Source organism: Mesoplodon bidens (assembly GCF_964165515.1).
Source record: "Mesoplodon bidens genome assembly, chromosome: 18".
NCBI classification, from domain to species: domain Eukaryota; kingdom Metazoa; phylum Chordata; class Mammalia; order Artiodactyla; family Ziphiidae; genus Mesoplodon; species Mesoplodon bidens.
In genome coordinates this window covers 40,401,634-40,421,133 of record NC_138175.1, presented here as the reverse complement: position 1 = coordinate 40,421,133, position 19,500 = coordinate 40,401,634, and the positions used below count along the sequence as shown (strand labels likewise).

The 19,500-nt window shown below is 45.4% G+C and overlaps 1 protein-coding gene across 2 annotated transcripts; it reads right to left on the bottom strand.

Annotated features, from left to right (window-relative positions):
* Window positions 1-7,542: 7,542 nt before the first annotated feature.
* Window positions 7,543-19,282, bottom strand: CCNE1 (cyclin E1). 2 transcript variants are annotated; one of them, XM_081217134.1, is made up of 12 exons: window positions 19,064-19,282; window positions 18,548-18,599; window positions 18,353-18,440; window positions 18,057-18,125; window positions 13,818-13,963; window positions 13,569-13,704; window positions 10,938-11,084; window positions 10,072-10,167; window positions 9,721-9,855; window positions 9,499-9,610; window positions 9,249-9,406; window positions 7,543-8,950 (listed from the first exon to the last, which is right to left on the bottom strand). In XM_081217134.1, exons 2-12 carry the CDS (start codon window positions 18,568-18,570, stop codon window positions 8,828-8,830), a joined length of 1,233 nt encoding a protein of 410 aa, XP_081073260.1. In that variant the 5' UTR covers window positions 18,571-18,599; window positions 19,064-19,282; the 3' UTR covers window positions 7,543-8,827. The 2 variants fall into 2 exon arrangements, with proteins under 2 accessions (XP_081073260.1, XP_081073261.1); XM_081217135.1 differs by having other exon boundaries at window positions 18,057-18,116.
* Between the last annotated feature and the right edge of the window lie 218 nt (window positions 19,283-19,500).

Genomic DNA, 19,500 nt, shown 5'->3' with positions numbered 1-19,500 from the left:
GCGCATGCCAATGCGAAGTGAGGGCAGGAGAGTCATCCAAACCCCATTCTGAAAGCCCTTTGGGGGTATTCCAGGTGAGGGTCTGGTACGGGGCTCTCGCTTTAATTAACAGCTGCCCACAGTCCGTGCACCACCCCACACATCCGGGCTAATGAAGTTTACATTCAGACAATGGCAGAGGTGTGAGGTGTGCACATTTGTCTCCTTCATTTGTAACAGGAAACATTGTTTATCGCCTGCACGCTCTCCTTGGGCCTCTTTCCTGGGCCAGATGCGCAGCAGCCCATTACGGGGCAGCACGGGAAGGAGAAGGAGAGAAGGACACTGAGGTTTATTACCCTGAAGACTGGAAACTCTTCGAGGCCATTGCTCACAACTCCTCCCGGGTTCCAAGGTGAAAGGATGACAACAGATGTGGGCAAATAAATGATTCATGACACTTTCAGTCACTGCCGTGCCCCAAGCACACATACCCTTTCTAACTTATGCTAAATAACAAAATTTAGTAATAAGATACAGGGACTGTGGGAGGAAAGCAATCCATAACCTCCTCTTTTTTTTTTTTTCCTTTCTTCAAAAAGAACGCTTAAGTGAGGAATGTGATTTGAGGACCCCCAGAGGGGTCCTTGGCTCTGAAATACTGCTACACACACACACACACACACACACACACACACACACACACACACACACACACACACACACACACCCTGCCTGCCACTCCACCCAGAGGACTCATTACCCATGTCAGAGTACCTGTATGTAGGGTTATGGCAAAGCAGAATGGAGGAGGGTGGGAGCAAGGCCTGGCTGGGGACACAGCAAATGGCCATTGCCAGGTGGGACTGCTGTTGGCATTGCCAGGGAGAGCCGGGGTACACAAATGACAGGGAGAGAGGCCCAGATGAGGGCTTCTAAGGCCTTGCTGGGCTCAGGCTCACGCTGGGCCTGACTAGCTGGGCAGACAGAGCTTTTTCTCTTTTCTTAACAGAAACAAAAGGATGAAATCATTAGCGTCAATTGGGCACATTCAGCGTAGATTACTGACGTACCATTGTTGTGAGGATAAAAGAAATATAATTAATAAAACCCACCCAGACCGCCTTTTGTGCTTCCTTTGAATACTTTATTGGCTTCTGCATCTATCTCATCCACAGACGAGCCATCTCTTTCCACTGCCCTGGACATTGCTAAAATGAACAGTATAGAAAATCACCCCCGGGATCTGGAAACTCATCTTTTTCAGTTATAATTTGTCTTCTCATGCCTCAGTTTTCCCCATTACAGAGGCAGATTTAGAGCATTTTCCGGTAGCATAGAGCAGAGTTCCATTCAAGAAAGAACAAAGCCCACCCCAAGGCTGAGGCTTCTGAGGGAGGCCCAAGGTCCCTCCCGCTCAAGGCCATGTTCAAGCCACCTGGCAGAGCCAGTAACTTTTCAGGCACCAGTCTTTGGGTGGGGGTCCATTTTCTGGAAGCAGCCCTGGAATCACACCTGCCCCACCTCTGGCCTTGACATGCCCTAGCTGGGGGTCAAAGGTCACAATGAGAGTCACCGGGAGGCCTGGAGGCCCAGGGAGAGGTGAGGCAACTCTCAGCCCCTGACAGTCTGCCAGCTACCTGCTTGCCAGTCTGACGTCTGCCCTGCACACTATTGCCCTCCTGACATCTAGAGAAATGAAACTCCTTTGTATGACAGGAAGTGGGGGGGTTCCCTAAAGTGTGACTGCAAACCTGAAACACCCCAAACTCATGTCTTATCACCACCTGGAAGGCTAGAGTCTGAAGAGAAACAGAAAGCAACTCAACCCCTGAGAGGCGCGTGCTAGTGGCCACACTGCCTGCTGGGTGGGTAAGGAACCGGAGGCTCGGAGCAGGCAAGTGATGAGCTGAAAGCCCCACAGGCCTTGGGGTGAGAGCCAGCTGAGACTCTCCCATAAATCCAGGAGTCTGAAACTCAGCTGCCTGTGGGAGCCAGGCAGGTAAAGAACATGCCTTTGGACACCAAGACACTTTGTCCTGAATATTAAACATGTTCAAATATCCTGCGCTTCCAGGGAGAAATATGCTCTCTCTGCCACTTTTCTTGAGACATTCCACTTTCTTGATCTATACTGTTTTCTTGCTTTTGATGGAGTCACAGGTCACCAAGTGAAGATCAACAGCAGTGGGCCCTGGAAGGCAGCAGGGAGTGGTGGGGATTCTGGTTCTCTGCAGACTGACCGCGCTGCCCAGAGCTGGGGAGCCATATATGTATGTGAGCTTTCCCAAGTTTTAAGCGTTGACTCAAATGTTTTAAAACCCCATTTGCAGCCCAAACACAACAAAGCCCCCATGCCAGCACAGGACCTACAGCCCTGAGGTGCAGCCACTAACCTCCGTCCTGTCTGCTGCAGGGACCCTCACAGCTTCAGTTGGGGAGGGATGGAGGACACAGAACCCCAGGGGAATCGCTTCTGACTAAGTCTTTACCTCACACAGGTTGAATGTTCGCTGCTTGTCTCTAACAAGAGATAACTCGGTTAGGTGCTTAGCAAGAGAGACACAGAGAACTTTCTGGATGATTCAGGCTGTGACTGCTGGAATATATTAACTTTTGATTTTTTTTTTTTCTATTAAGAAAGGCACTGCTAGGCTGGTTCATCACAGTCCTGGGGAATGGATGGGTCTGTCTTGCTCTCTGTCTGATGATGCATTGGTGCCTGGGCGCTCCCACCCTTGCAACGCTCCCAAAGACTCTTTCCTATTAACGTCTTGGTTTTCAATCTTAATGTTGGTCTTTTGCAAGTAGAAGGTAGCCTATGGGGACGTCCCTGGTGGTGCAGTGGTTAAGAATCCGCCTGCCAACGCAGGAGACACGGGTTCGAGCCCTGGTCCGGGAAGATCGCACGTGCCAGGGAGCAACTAAGCCCGTGTGCCGCAACTACTGAGCCCGCATGCCACAATTACTGAAGCCCTTGCACCTAGAGCCCATGCTCCTCAATGAGAGAAGCCACCACAGTGAGAAGCCTGCGCGCCGCAGCAAAGAGTAGCTCCCGCTCGACATAACTGGAGAAAGCCTGTGCGCAGCAACGAAGACACAACGCAGCCAAATATAAATAAATAAGTGAAAGAAAGAAAGAGAGAATGAAAGAAAGAAAAGAAAAGAAAGAAAGACGGTAGCCTATGTTCTTCTGGGCAGGGAAAAGAAGAAACTTAATGAAAGTGATTATACATGTAAGAATCAATCCATCTACACATGGAGAAAATGTTTAATGTGCCAGGCCCTGAAATTATGTGCTAAGTAATGAAATCAACTGGCAGGCCACCACTGAAAAATAAAAATAAAAAAGGAGCAAGTTTGTATGTGTATGTGCATTTTAAACTACGTAGAGATGATACAATTGAATGAAACAACCCTGTAGAAAAACGGCAAACGTTTTCATTTATTTATATGCTAGTGTATGAACAGAAAACATTCTGGGATTTTCACTTTCTATGTTGTATGTGTTTGTACTATTCTAACTTATTATAACAAACATGCTACATTTTTGTAATCATAGAAAAACCAATAAAGTTAAATAATAGCAACTTTACTGGGAAGAAAAGATGACATTACCAAATGCAGATGTGGGAAGACAGGAATCCTCACATTCCCCACTTGGGAATATAAACTGGCACAATTTGGGGGAGTAACTGACCACATCTAGCAAAATTACAAAAGTGCATGCCCTTTGACATGGCACTACCACATCTAGGAATGTGCCCTAAGGAATTAACACACGTGACACACGTGTGCACAAGATGTTGACTACAGCACTGTCTATGATGGTGAAAAAATTGGAAACCTATATGTGGATCAGCATGGGAGAGAATGTATACATTTTGGTATATTCACTCAAGAGAAAACTCTATCGCAGTTAAAAATGAATAAACCCAGCCTTACATGTGTCAACATGGGTAACTCTTGAAACTAATGTTGAAAAAAATAGCAAGTGGTATTATGATGTGTGAGGCTTGATTCCATTTATGTGAACTTTAAAAACACCCAAAGCAATGTGTTCTGTAAATCTATTGCTTGTGAATCCAACTATAAGTGATAAAATTCCAAAAATATGTGTGGAAATCATCCATACTGACCTCAGGGTGGTGGTTTTCTCTGAGGAGGAGAGAAAAACTATGGGATTAGGGAGGGTTACCAGGGGGCCATCAAGTGTGTCTGTGTGAGAAGTCAGGGAGGGCAAAAGTTTTCTGGAGGGAAGGTGGGGTCAGCAGTGCTAACTGTGGCAAAGATGCCCCGTGAGATGAAGGTTAAAGGGTGCCACGTGGCCATCATGGGTGGCCTTGGCAAGGGTAGTGTGTGGTGCGTGGAGACAGAAGCCCCACTGGAGGAGCCTGAAGGAGGAGGGACAGCAGGTGGACATGATACTTTCAAGGAGGCTGTCCAGGAAGGGCAGGAGAGAGATGGAGCTGAAGTCTGGGGAGGGCCAGGGGCAGACCTCGGGGGAGGAGCCTAGGGAGGCTAAGGGCAGCTCAGAGCAAGTGCCACGTGTTCTTGGAGTCCCCACCGCAGGGCTACTCCCCTCCAGGGCCTCAGTCTGACAGCCTTACCTTAGTATCACCAGCAGCAGCAGCGGCCATAATAGCAGCGGCAACCATCTTTTATTGTTTCTTTTTAACGTGCTAGGTGCTATGCTAAGCATTGTTTATGCGTTCTCCCATTGAATCTCCCTCTTAACTTCATGGGGCAAATACTGTTATCATCCCCATTTCACAGCTGAGAATTACTAGGCTTGGAGAAGTTAAGCATGGTGCCCAAAATCACATTGTGAAATGGCAGGGCCAGGTCCCAGCTCCCGGTAACTGCCTCCAGAGCTCCACGAAGAAATGTCATCAGTGTGGGCCCCAGACCGGGTCCATCTCCTGCAGGAGGTGAGGCTCCAGCTGGCTGAGGATGCAGAGGCGCAGGGCCCGAGATCACTGTGGCCTGGGAGTGATGCATGGCCGTCCCTCAAGCAGGGCCATTGGGAAGTTACTTTCCTTGATGTCCCTTCGTCTTCCTTCCTGTCCCTCGCGGCCTGCACGGTCACTTTTCTGTGGCACAGAAGCATGACTCTGGGCTTGTTTCCTCAACCTCTGTGTCCACATGTCGCTTTGAGCTCTCACTCTCCTCTTACACACCAGCTCTGCTGCCAGGGATATCAGGCCCGTCTTGAGCTTGACGTGCAAAAGCCCTTTGTGATGTAGCCTTTGTCACCCCTTCTGCCTCGCCTCCCTCCTTCCACTCCACTTTTCCAGGCCTGCTGGGGAGGACTCAACAGCCTCCCTCTCAAGCACAGGTACGGCTCCCACTCCATGCTCGCCTTTCACACCGCTGCCCTCTGGAGGATTCCAGCCATTCTTCTGCCTCCCAGGCTCTCGTGAGCTCTCAGTGGTCTGTGCCCTGCATGCTTTTGTCTCCAGGGCTGGTAGTGCCCAATACACAGCAGGGGCTCCCAGGAGAGGCCAGCTCACACATCATGCCAGGGACACCAGCATCAGACATGAACCTCACCGCACAGTCAGATGCTACACAATTTTTGGAATTGGCATTGATCAGTAAAATGATGTAAAAGGGGGGCAGAGGGAGTGTTCATTGAATAAAGGATAGCATTGCCCTCCTGTCTGAGGCTCCTGGGAAACAGTACCTGTTAGCCTGTGAAGATGAGCACATTAGAGTCTTCTGAGTTAAATTTGGAATTGGGATGAGGTAGGAAAAATCTATGCTCATTGAATACAAATGCAATTGTCTGTCAGTGCAAGAACTAAAGAATCTGCCACAAATTATATTTAAGACTCTATTGTCACAGGCAGATTAGCTAATGCTTGATTTTAAGTATAGGCTTCTAATGCTATTACTCCTGGTTAGCTCTGCCTGGCAGGTAACCTTGTGGAACAAATGGCTGCATTGCTTGAATAACATATTTGATCAAACAGGACAATTCTTTCAAAAATTGAGCTCTCTGTGGCAATTTGAGACCTGTAATCAGCAAATTAGATGATTACAGCAGGGATAAAAATAGTCTTCTAACAATGTCCAAGGTATAATTGTGATTTGAATTTCAAAATGCTGAACATGTGGTAGGAAAATGCACGGTTGGGTAAATATGACTAGACGTTATCAGATTTGATTTCTCTTTCCATCCTTACTCTGAGGTACAGCCTAATTTTGCCCAAATAAACTCCAATCTCCTTTGTGTCTTTGAGTTGGAGAAGTGCAGCCTCACACTAAGCTCCAAATTTTAAAGGACCCTCACAGTTTTGCTCACCGGCCTCAAGAACGTGAACCTCAGCATCATTTATTAACCCACTGGTATGAAATGACCTCCGTGAAACAACGAGCTGTCCAAAGTTCCGTATGGGGGACCTTGGAAAACCTTCAACACCCACCACCTGAACACCAGTGTTTTCTTTCTTGGACACGGGGGACAGAGACCTGACAGGAGCTTTGAGGAGGGCCAGTGTGTGAACTCCGTGAGCTGGGGTGGGATGTGAGGGTGTGGTGTGCTCCACCACAATCCAATCAGTCTTCATGGGGGCCTTTGATAAATTACTGTTTCTCTAGCTCTAACACAAGTTAAGTTAGACCAAGGGCCCACGCTCCCGTTGCTTTTCTGGGTCCTTCCTGCTGACACACCTCTGCCTCAGAGCATTTGTTCACCAGAGGTGACTAGAGCTGCCACTTCCACCCCTGCTGTTTGGTAGCACCTCGCCTCGGCTGGTTTCAGATGAATTGCAGAACAAACGTGATCTGGCAAATGGGTATAGAGCTGACCAGTGAGGGGCCAAAGTTCATACTGACTGCTAGCAAATGGAAGAAGCTCCTTTAAAAGGGAAACTTGATTTCACTTACTAGTGGCATTTAGGGTTTCTGACAGAGCCACAGAAAATACTGGCTACTATGGATTTCACTTACCCTTCTGGGATTTATCCCTTATTAGCACAGATTATTAAGAGCTGCCTGTGGCAACACTGCCATTTAAAAACATACTGAGTCTCCGGAAATGCAGCCCTCTGACAATTTTCACGTGAGGCGGCCTCAGCTCAGCATACTCAGCAACACTCTGTGCAGTACAACAGCTTTGCCAAATGGCCCATGAAACATTTACCTCCAACACGCTGTCAGACCAGTGTTTCCTCCCATTTGCCAAGCTCTCAAACTTATATAAAACTTCGAAAATAGAAATGCTTTCAGTGCCACATTTTTGCACAGAATGTCAAATATAAATTAACCAGCTTTAGGATGTTTCAAGTCACAAATGATCATTAAAAAGTCACTACTTATAAGGCAAGAGCATCTCTGAGATGAAGAAATAATTAGCTAGGAGTATCCTCTGACTAAATACCATCACATGTAGATTTATAATACATTTATTAAGAAAACTGTGTTAGAACTGCCAGAACTATAACATCACAATGTGAAAAAGTAGGATCTCTCTCAAATTTCACATAAATATGGTAGATTAAAAGTGGCTGCTTTTCTTTCTACTTCAGATAGATGTTTGCAAAATAATAAAATACCAAGTTGAAATAAATGATATTTATTTGCTCATTCGCCCTCCCTTAATGAACCCATACATACACCAATGCATTGTGAGAAAATGAGACACAAGGCTTGACAAGGCCATTACTTTGGGAATGTCCCACGAAACATGATGTGAACTGTACACACTGGGCCTTAAAGTGGACAGTAACCTCCTCTGTTAGCAAGGCACTTGGTGATTCCATCAATGGTCAGGGAACAGACTATATACGAATATCATGGCCTTGAACTACATATAATTTTACTTTGCATTTTCTTGTTCAAAGCGTAGTTTTAGGCTACTATGTTAACAAGTTCTCCAAACAACAAAAAAAATACTTTAGGTTAAGCTTTGGGTAAGGATGAAAAGAGTATTAAACAACGCTAATTGCAAATACTTTATGACCCTTGTCCTGTGCTCGGGAAGGAATCATACCTAAGAATCCTCTCGATGCAGACGTGACTTGACTACTATCACCACAGCCAGCCAGTGAGCCCACCCGGAGCCACCACTGCACACGGCACTGTTGGAAGATGCCAATCAGAGCCTCATTCCAGCTCAGGGGCCCTGAGGAGGCCTGTGAGGCTGCACCTGAAGCTCACTTCAAAAGTTTTCTTTTAATATATTTGCTTGAGAGGCTTGAGCTTCGAGAAGCATGAAGTTAAAAAAGAGAACCTGATACAGCCACATTCAAAGTTGACTCCTAACTTAAATTACCAGACATAGCTCATAAAACCAGCTGTCTCAAAGACAGTGTTTTATCTTTATTAAAAAACGGATAAACATAGCAGCACTTACAAAACAATAGTTCATAAAAGGCATTGTACACTGTCAACTGATAGTATGGAAAGGGGAGGCCCCCAGCATAGCTGGTTGTGGGCTGCGCATCGTAACGCTCACAACCACCTGTTCCACTTAATACGACTTGACCCAGAACAGCCAGGGGGAGACCAACAGCAACATGGCACTCCTCAACTTCAAGCCTTTGTTATTTGTGTGAATAGTCAATTAAGTCAAGTATCACCCTCCTTAGCAGCATCTGGAGCACTCATTGGTGTTCTGGAGGTGGCTGGTGTACTTGACCCACTTATTTAAAAAATCTAAGCATTCAATAAAAAACACTTCTCCCTGTCCAAGGCCATCCACAGAAACCTTCTGTTGCGGAAGAGACATGCTCTTCCATTTAAATATCTGTAAAAGCTAATGCACGCCTCTGCTGCAGTAGACGGGAGAGAACTGGGGGCAGGCACTTCCGCACAGCTGTCTTTGGTGAGGATGCTGGTGTGGTCATGCTGTTCCTTGCCCACTGCTCTGCTTCTTACTGCTCTGTGGGGGGGTGAGGACCCCAGTGGGGAGAGGAGAAATCCTATTTTCTTCAGACAATATGGCTTTCTTTACTTGGGCTTTGTCCTGTTGATAAGAATAAAAGCCAGAAATGTTAACATGGAAGAATGTATCCTTTGGGCTTCACTTACTTTGTGCTTTTTTCTACGGAGATGAGTGAAGGAAAAAAATAGCAAAGAACAATCTAAAAGTCTCTGGGCTACGTGACACTTAGAGAGAGGATCTGTTGACCACCATTTTTCTTTGCCACGGAATTAAAAGAATTGGAGTCTTTTGGGGATATCTGGAGCCTGTGGGAAAGAAAGTGAAGAGGCTGCTCGGGCAGTTTTAAGAGTTCATCTGGGAAACAAGGAACAGTACTGACCAGCAAATCCAAGCTGTTTACGTGGGTCTGGATGTTGTGTGCATCTTCAGCAGGAACTCCCCTGAAGTGCTTAAGTTTTGAACTTCCTGTTTCCCTTATAACCATGGCAAATGGGACCATCCACTTGACACACTTCTCTATATCACACCACTGATACCCTGCAATGAAAATACATGTTAGGCTCAATCTGAGGCCAACAACTGGTTTATAAGTTCAATACACCTGTGAATGGACTGGAAAGCCAACGTACCTGAAACCTTTTGCATCAACTCAGATGAAGAGAAATGATACAAGGCAGAAGCAGCAAGTACCCCATAAGAAAATTCTAAGCAGCCGACATCCAGGACACAGAGATCTAAAAGCTATGGAGAAGGAAAGAACACTGAGGGACACGGCCAACACACATCCCTTCTAGAGTTACTCCATCTAGTGGTGGAGTAGGTCGCCCCACAGAGGTAATAAAGCCACTTACCTCTGCAATCTGTATGAAGATTTGCTGAGGATACTGCGGCAGGAGAACTTCATAAAAATCATTTAGATATGCGACCTGCATGTATACATTCAGCCAGGACACAATGGTCAGGGGACTTAAATGCCACTTAAGGGCCTAAGGGAAAAGAGAGAGAAAAGAGACCAATCGTTGAAAAAAGAAAAAGACATTACTACTCCCTTTGGTCCTCTAAAGGAGTTCAAAATGCAGCCATTTCCCATGCCACAATGTGTCCAGCTAGAGAACACCTAGCCAGATGCACTCAGGCTGAATATAGAAAAGATATTATGTAGGAATTTTTAAAAAGGACTGAAAAACTAACTTGTAACCTACCTTCATAATGATTAACTCCATGGTAAGAATTTCATCTCCTGAACAAGCCCCATCTGTAACATAAGCAAACTGGTGCAACTTTGGAGGATAGATTTCCTGAAAGGAAATAAAAGGAAGATACTACTAGCAAAAAGTCCATCTCTGATAGTTTTAACTTATAATGTACCTCCCAAATTATTCTTTTTTTGTTGTTTTTTTTTTGGTTTTTGCGGTACGCAGGCCTCTCACTGTTGTGGCCTCTCCCGTTGCGGAGCACAGGCTCCGGACGCGCAGGCTCAGTGGCCATGGCTCACGGGCCCAGCCGCTCCGCGGCATGTGGGATCTTCCCGGACCAGGGCACGAACCCATGTCCCCTGCATCGGCAGGTGTACTCTTAACCACTGCGCCACCAGGGAAGCCCCCAAATTATTCTTTTTAGTATGCTGACATAGGAAGAAAGAAAGGGTACATTGATGGGATAAATACAAGAGCCACTCCAGTGGTTCAAAATGCATTAATTGTGAAAGAAATGAAACACTTACCCACATCAATCAATCAATAAATCAATCAAACTTTTACCCAATGGGGAGCTTTGAAATTTTCACCTTTTCAACATGTTTGAAAGCTGTGCCCATCCACCCTTCTAATCACACCAAAATTTTAATCCTCTTAGGTCAAAGTTCAATTTTTTTGATTAAAGGAATTATATTAACCTAAGCATTTTATATATTCATACTTTTCTTGGTTAATTTCTAGCTTTTTTGTGTGTGTGGCTGAACTTTAGAAGGCCTCAAATTAGAAAAATTTAGACAAATAGTTGACCTCTTCCCCTAATCTCAGTGGAGCTCAAGCAGGTACTACATAACAAGTATTTGAAAATTATTTACCTCAAGTTTGGCAGCAATAAATAAAGATGAAATCCCAATAAGTTGTAAAAGCGTTTTTACAACATTTTGTTGTGTTGCCATATACCGATCAAAGAAATCCTGTGCCAAGTAAAATGTCTCTCTGTGAAGTTTATAAACTTCACACACCTGAAAAAATAGTAAGTTTTAGAACAGTTACTTGAGAAAAAAAGAAAGACAAAAAACTTGTCATGAGTTTGGTGAAGGATAATATAACCAAATCAAGAGAGAGAACCTGGCTTTTCTGAAAGGATGGTTACCTTGCTTGTCCCTAAGCACATGCACAATGAAAAACTGGAACTCAGGTATAAGGATGAAGTGTTCTGTGATCTATAATATAAGAGCAAACGTTCATAGGCTGCGGAAAGAAGGTACATTCACAGCCTGTTAAAAGCAGCACTTCAAGGAAAAATGGGATTTTCTCAAAGAAAGGTGTCCCCCTTTATAAGTTGCATTATGACATGAGGAAAGAACTACCATATTTCTTCACAATGGGCACTATCAGTATGAAAGTTTGAAAGCTGGAACATACATTTATTTAAAGACTACAACACTAAACACTAAAACACTTAATCTGTTAATCACAAGAGGCAAATGGTTTTTTAAAAACGTTAAACAAAAGACTCGGAGCCCTAGGTTCTAGCATAGGCTCCCCTTTGGACAAACCCATTTATCTCGGATTATCTCAGACTATAAAATTAGGACAATACCTGTTTTGCCTACCCCACAGGATTGCTGTGAGGTGTGGTGAAATAGTGTACGTGATGGAGTTGAAAAGGACCAAGGAAATATTAGACCTCAATTCATTACTGTCATCAAATGTCTGATTGTGCATTTAAAACTGCTGTTCCTAAACAGTATATCCCATGTAAGTACACTCCGTGGGGTTAATAAGTAGAAAGGGCACCAAAGGAAACAACAAACAGAACATTAGTAGAAAACTCTATCAATCACCAAAGAGTGTTTCTGAAGTCCAGGTGGAGCCATATTTAGATTTAGTTTTTATAAAATAACACAACTAAAATAGGATCAGAAGTAAAACTAGAGCTTCTGTTCTCTAAGGAACAAACTTTCAGACTATTTTACCCAGCTCACTATTGGGCACACAGCATAAGCACTGCCTTTCTTACGTACAGACTTCTTGGCTGGGCTAGGGGCTGGGAAACTTAACATCGCTGCACATGAGCCTGCCTGTGAACTGTGGACTCCAGTCTTGTCCCACTGAAGACATAAAGGTTACCATTCTTTTCTATCCTTTCAATAGTATTACATGACTTTTTTCATTGTCTTGGAGGGAAAACCATTTCTTTAAAGTATCAGTTGCATCAATAGCATCAATTGCATTATATAAAATAGAACCTCTCAGTCACGTCATCTTATGAGCTGAAGCCTGAGAGGTTAAAGCATACCACATCTAATGCTTCAAGGAATTATAAAATGTTCCAAAAGGCCCATAAGGGCTATGTGCCATGGTGGGTCTGTGGACAACTGCAAGGCCAAAGAATCTGTACATTTGTACATTTTCTATGTTGACGTTTTCAGGGACCAATAAAGAAAAGCAAATTAAGAATGATAAAAATAGCTATCTTTTCTTGCCTACTATGTAAACTGTACTTCATATACACTATTTCTAATCCACACAAACTCTGCAAGCAAATATTGCTAGAAAACATTACAGTTGAGAAAACCAAGACTCAAAGTTAAGTGACTTGCCTGACTGAAGTACACAGACGTTAAATGGCAGCAGGGGATTTGACTCTAGGACAAGCACAACAGGGGTACACATACCCCTGCTAATACAGACTTCCTGAAGGGTACGTGGCACAGTTCAGTTTTAGGGAATACTTAGACACTCAACTTCCATATGTGCTTTCATAAAACGGATCTACCTGAGATGTCCTTCCACATCACAGAAGAAAGCCCACTTCTCACCCACCCAAGGCTTACAGAGGTGTCCAGGAAGTGTCCTTAATTGAGCCACTACTGAGTCACCCACACTTCCTCCCAGAAAGAGGTGCACTGCCTATACAATATTACTTTTTATGTTTAACATTTATCACAATTTGTAATACTTGTTATTTTGATCAATTATTATAGAGAAGTATGATAGTGTGATCAATAAAAGATTTGAACAATATATTTTGTTAGGATAAAATTCTGTGGGTAAAGAGAAATGAATCTCAAGGAGTTAAAAAGAAACAATGTAAATTTTTTGACTTAAAGATAAATTTGTTCACATATTTTTAAAACATTTGGTAGTGGCTATCAAATAGCTGTTATCCACATTCCACTGTGTACACTCAAAAGCAATTTGAGCATACAAATTGAAAGATCAAATAATTTATAATTAATTGGAAAATACAACCTTTGCAACTATTTAAATTTTGAGAAAAAAAATTAGATGCCAACTTAAAAATATCTAAGGGGTAAAGATACTTCAGAAATTCTTTTAAGGAAGTACATAAGCAAAAAAGTTAGGCCACTGTAGTATGGATACCACAGTTCAGAGACACAGAATGTGTCAATGGAATCAAACACTTGAAGAGAGAATAACAGCACAGAAGAATCTAGAAATGGCCAATGCTTCTAGTTCACAGGAAGGCTCCAGCTCACCTCCATTAACCAATCTAGAAGAATCGCTCGCATTTTAGGCTGCAGGAGAGGGTGCCGCTGCATAAAGTGCTTATCCCTCAAGTATGTCTTTTCCTTGTTTAACATGATTTTCCATACTTCCTCTCTATTTGCCCAGCTACAAAAAACAAAAGCAAGCAAAAGACAGGTGTCAGTATGCATCCGTACTAGTGAGGCGGGAGTGCACACAGGGAGTTAAGAGATCCAGAAGGCACTCAGCAGTCAGCTTACTTCAGTACAGGCAGTGGTGAGGCTCTGGACGGTGTGCAACTCTGAGGCTTATATGCAGAATTCGGGTATACGAGCTCATCCTCTTCTTTGTCAGGTGTGGGAATCAAGGAGCAGGGGTTTTCACAGACTGTATTACTGTCCCAAGGCTGTAAAGAAAGACACATTAAAAAAATGTTTGATGTAAACCAGCTGTTTTTACATTCATTGATTTGTCAAACAGCCAGTAAAAGAGAAAATGTCTTCACGCTGGAGAGAAATCTCTAGGCCTAAGTCAATATTCTGGCCTAAATTAAGATGGAGATAGCATGGAAGACACAGAAATGACTCCAAGCTTTCATTTCATTTTGTCACTAGCTTAGGAGTCTATGCAGTAAAACCTAAGAAAACTACAGTCAGTAGCATTTTACCCTCCACATCATCATCCTCACATGAAGTGACTGAGCAGCAAAATAGACACAGGAAGGGTAAGACAAAATGCAAACAGCTCTTATATTACCAAAAAAACAAAAGAATAAAATCTATTGGCAGCTCAGTAAGATACTGAGCATGACTCCTAAAGTGTGTTGTGAGATTATTTGGTCACAATTCAAAGATTTGGTTTTTTAATAAGTACAACTAACCTAATGAAATGTCTTAAAAGTGAAAGACAATTTCCAGTAAAAGCATTTACATAAGCACTCCACAATCACAAGTATAAAAAAATCAAAATGTAACCTGATTGCCATCTATATTTAAAGTCTCCCCATTTTAAAACAAAACCCATCAAATGTGACATCTTCCTTTGGTCGCAGGTCAAGTCAAAATTATTACATAACGGGGACCTTTCCTTTTCCTTAACTCAAAATGAAACAAAAGGAGTATCTGCCTAGTTAAAACCGAAACAAGCAACAGTCACAGGATATATTAAAAAGTCTGTACAGATAAAGCCTAAAGACCTCTTTAAAGGCTGTAGAGATAAAGATAAAGCCTGAAGACCTCTGAAACCCACCCCAAAGACTTGCAAATGCTTCTTTTAAAGATTCCAGATACTTAATTTAAGTGAATTTTTAATATTTGGAAAATAATGTCATTTTGCCATTTAACATTTTTCCTTTTAAAGCTACTCTATTATCTTACTCTAAAGGACTATTATTGATTTTCAAAATTATAAAATAGTAATTTTATTGAAGACAGGGCATGTTAACAATCCTGCCAGTATGGAAGCTCTGTGAAAAGTCTGAGACTCTTGGCATTTTTTTTTTTTTTTTTAAAGCAGAGAGATCTTTAATATTGACTAGAAAAGAGACAACGGAGAGGACTATAAATGAACATGGAAACTTTGGCTCTAAATGCTGCCTGCAAGATATGGGACAGGGTGTCTATCACAGCACACCGGTCACTTTCAGAGGAAGCCAGAGCACTTTCAGGGTACTGAGAAGAGCAAAGCAGGATAAAAGCTCTTCTCCATCCAATGTGCAAAGAATTGGGCATGCAAATTAACCATGGCAGCTCTTGCCAACAGCTGCTGGAGAAGGGCAACATCCTCTTCCAGTTCTAGTATCATGTGCTGGTAGTATTTCCTTGACTCAAAAAGGGTCACATTACAACTGCTTTAAGTTGCTCGTCATTCAACAATGAATTCTAGTTTTGAAAGCAGAAGCTGGTTGTCATCCTCTACAGCCACATGGCTGAAATAGCTGAGAGGAGGCTTTTGGAGATAAAATGGTAACATTTCCCTACCTGTAGTTCACAGACAAATTGGGTGAACCACAAGCAGACAAATGGTCCCCAAAGTTGGCCTTTTAGGAACCAGTGGATGAAGCAGAATAATGAAGTCTGTATCATTTAACTTGAGTGTATACCATGTCTCAAAGAAAGCAAGATCAGTCTGACTTTAGGAAGGAACTGGGTAACAGCAAGAGACCAGTTTTGATTATTCCTAACAACCCCTGACTCTTTATGCCACTTTTAACTGAGAATAAAACTACCTTATGCAAAATTATGTTCTGAGAAGTAACTAACAGAAATTCCAGGACTCCACTTCAGTAAAAAAGTTGGGTCTCATGCAAAAAATTGAACAAAAAAAAATGGATATGTTAAATAGACTTTAGATAAAAGAGTATTATCTTCATTGAGAAAAACCTAAGGTAAGAATCAAAGGTTCCATGTGGTCTTGATGAAGCAGTTTCATGGAGTTGAGCATGAGGGCTACAGGTAGCTCAGAGCTGTTGAACAGGGCTGAACTATGATAACTCCAGAGAAAAATTCTGTGTAATTAATTGGCAAAAGGCTGTTACCCCAAAATTCTAGCTTCATGAATCTACACAGAGAAATAACATAAGACACTGATTGCTCCATAAATGATGGGTAATTTTCAAGCTATCTACTTGGCAAAATGTGTAGGAACCTGTTGTCATTAATCTCTGAACAACCATGAAAACGCCTTCTAGTGGGAAATAATATGGCTATTCATGTATCACATCTATCAACTCTCTGCAGTCCAAGGATAGGACCAAAGCCCTATCTTAGGCACCCTAGGCACAGCTCAGGTTATCTTTGAGAACAGAAACTACTCTAAAACTCCAAGAAGTCAACAGGGACAGCTTTGCTTCATCCTAAGTTAAAAATTTCAATTCTGGGCTTCCCTGGTGGCGCAGTGGTTGAGAATCTGCCTGCCAATGCAGGGGACACGGGTTCGAGCCCTGGTCTGGGAAGTTCCCACGTGCCGCGGAGCAACTAGGGCCGTGAGCCACAACTACTGAGCCTGCGCATCTGGAGCCTGTGCTCTGCAACAAGAGAGGCCGCGATAGTGAGAGGTCAGCGCACCGCGATGAAGAGTGGCCCCCGCTTGCCGCAACTAGAGAGAGCCCTCGCACAGAAACACGAAGACCCAACACCGCCAAAAATAAATAAATATTTTTAAAAAAACCTTCAATGCAAATCACAGGCGGGAAAATAACCAATCTTGAATTTCACAAAGTAGAGGTCCATTTTAGTAGAAATCCACAAAAATTAACTTGCTTGGTTTGAAGTCTTTACAGGGAGAAAAAAGGAAAAAAAGGAAAGACCTTGGAACGCACTGTCTTATTTCCTTTCCTAAAGTGACGTATCTCTTCTTCTAATACAGCAAGGAAATCACCAAGCCATTGTTCAATATTCAGTGGAACCTCCCCAGAAATACTGATTACTAGAGTCTTATGTGCAGTAACAACTTTTTACAAATAATGTGGCCCTCGGCTTTGAAGCCCTTCACTCTTCCAAACCCAGGTGCTATGGCTGTTGCTCACTGCCCTAAACGTGATGTGCTGCCACTGCTAACCTAATCAGGACCACTATCCTCAGCTCAGATACTATTCCTGCGCAGCTTTTATCTGCTATAGCGTCAGAAAGCCTGATCAGCTAGTCTGGAGATAGGCTGCTTCCCCTACTAGAGCCATAACTACAGTCTCCAGCCATTTCTGGAGGCAGAGAGATAATACAAGCTTTTTCTGCTAGGAACTTCTGATATTATGATGATACCATGAGCACGCAAGAAGTATGGCGGGAACGCCATGAAGGAGGGGCAAGAGAAATGGACTAGTCCATTTTCAAAATGTGTTGAGATGCACATATCATTACACACAATGTCCTACTAATACTCTGGTGGAGGCCAGATCAAGCGCCAGGTGAGTGACCACTGTAGGTCATTGCTGGATGGGCCAGAAGAACTTTCAGAAAGAGGGAAAAAGTTTGAAACATGACCTAAAGGGGCTGGGAGCAGGGAAGGGAAGTCCTTAAGCACCAGGATGAAGAAACACAAGTGTGGATGTGTGCTCATGTGTACACACAAACCCCATCCTCACAGTTACCCGAAGAGCTCTGTCTCAGGAGCCCTCCCCGCAGTCCACCAGCCCACAGAGAGGCTGTAGGACAGACTCCGCCCCTGGCTTGCACAGGACTCTGGGTTACTTTCTTCCTCTAACTGAGTCTCAGTTTCCTCAAGGGCAAAAGGAGAGGACTGAGTTATGTGAGGTCCATTCTGGTTCTTCCAGACATCAGCGCATATTTGTCATCTCAGAGATGTCAGTCAGGAACACAGACCTTCCTGGAATCTCAAGGCTGGCAGAGGTCAATGCCCACTGACAGGCACAGCGCTCAGTTGTATGGACTGTGGCCACAGTTAGAGAAAAAGCCTTCAGCAGAAGGCAAGGAAATGTGAGACTTAATGTGACCCCCAAAAAGGAGACCCTCAACTTAGATCTAATCAGAAAATGTACCTACCTGACTGCCACACTGGCTTCTCACGGTCCTGTCAATTTTGGCAACTTCTTCATCTGGATCCTGCAAAAACTAACACAAAACAACCCACACCCCAAGGAAACACACCAAACAGCCCAAAGACAAAAACACAGAGAGAGAGAAGAAAAAGAAAGCTGGTAAGGTTATGAGCACCATTTCTGCCAAACGTACCCCCCTTGACCCCCTATCAATAAATATGTGGTCAGAACCCAGCCTGGTACCCAGGTAAGATGGGGGGTGGGGGGGAATCCTCCCCCACCTGTCTCCTTTGTACTCACAACGGCCACATTTGCCTTCCTTTTCCTGGAGCGAACAGAGACATCGGTGCCGCTTTCCTCTTTCATGGTGCCGGGTTCCTTCCCATCCCTGAAAAGCCAGGATGGCACAGAGGTAAGAGTTCTCCCCAAATCTCGGCCCACCCCTCCCCCACCACTGCACACCTTCCCCTTCCCCGCAGCGGCCAGGCCACTCACCTCTCCTTCTTTTCCCTCGGCATGGCGCTGGGCGCAGGATCAGACCTCAGGCCTGGGGGCACGAAGCGGCAGTGGGGTGAGGACGGCCGGCGGAGGGGACCGGGGCCCGCCGGTCCGTCCCGGGCACCCCTCCCCCTCCCGCGAGGGCGGCAGCAGCGGCGGGAGCCTCCCGGGCCGGTCGGGAAAATGGCCGATGGGCCCGGGGTGGCCTGTCACCCGTGGCGCCGCCAGCGGCCCGCGATGCCGGGTCGGAACCCGGGGTGGGGGGGGGGCCTCGACGCCCCCCGAAACCCTCGCCGGCCCATCGCCTCCCTCGGGGCCCCGTCTGCCTCAGTCTTCCCCTCAACACCTCCCTGTAGCCTGTCCCTGAGTCACCCTACCGGGGCACCCCGCACTGACGCCTCCAGGGACCCGGCACCCGGCCTCGCCCCACCCCCACCCCGGCCCGGCCCGACCCGGACGCTCCAGGAGTCCCAGCCTGCCGCGCCGTCCGGCAGCCCGCGGCGGGGTCCTTACCCGAAGCCGTTTCCGCGGCAGGCACGCGGGCTGCACGAGCCGAGGCCGGAGGCAGGAGGCAGAGGCGAGCGGAAAGCCGGGAGGCGGGAGGCTGCGGAGGGCCGAGCGCGCGGCGGTGGCGGGATCCGCGCCTGCCCCCTACACCGCGCTGGCGGCCGAGCCGGCTGCTCCTGCGCCCGGCTAAGAGCGGGACATTTAAAAATCCCTGCGCGCGGAACGGGCCCCCGGCCCGCCCTCGCGCCCTCCCGCCCTCCCGCCACCCTCCGCCCCGCCCCGGCCGGCTGGGAGCCCCTCAGCGGCCGCCCGATGGCCCGGGCCCGCCCAGCCACCGCCCTCAGGACCGCCCCGTGTGGCGCGGGCCGGCCCCGGCGCTCCGGACCGCCAGGGGCGGGGCCAGCGCGGGGCGGGGCTAAGTGACAGGGCCTGCGCGCCGGAGA

Excerpts from the sequence above, each read along its gene's own strand:
- CCNE1 (XM_081217134.1), bottom strand. The coding sequence starts at position 18,570 with ATGCCGAGGGAAAAGAAGGAGAG. Across the intron at positions 13,705-13,817 it reads TCACCACTGCCTGTACTGAA|CTGGGCAAATAGAGAGGAAG; the intron begins GTAAGCTGACTG and ends TGTTTTTTGTAG. Across the intron at positions 10,168-10,937 it reads TTATTGCTGCCAAACTTGAG|GAAATCTATCCTCCAAAGTT; the intron begins GTAAATAATTTT and ends ATTTCCTTTCAG.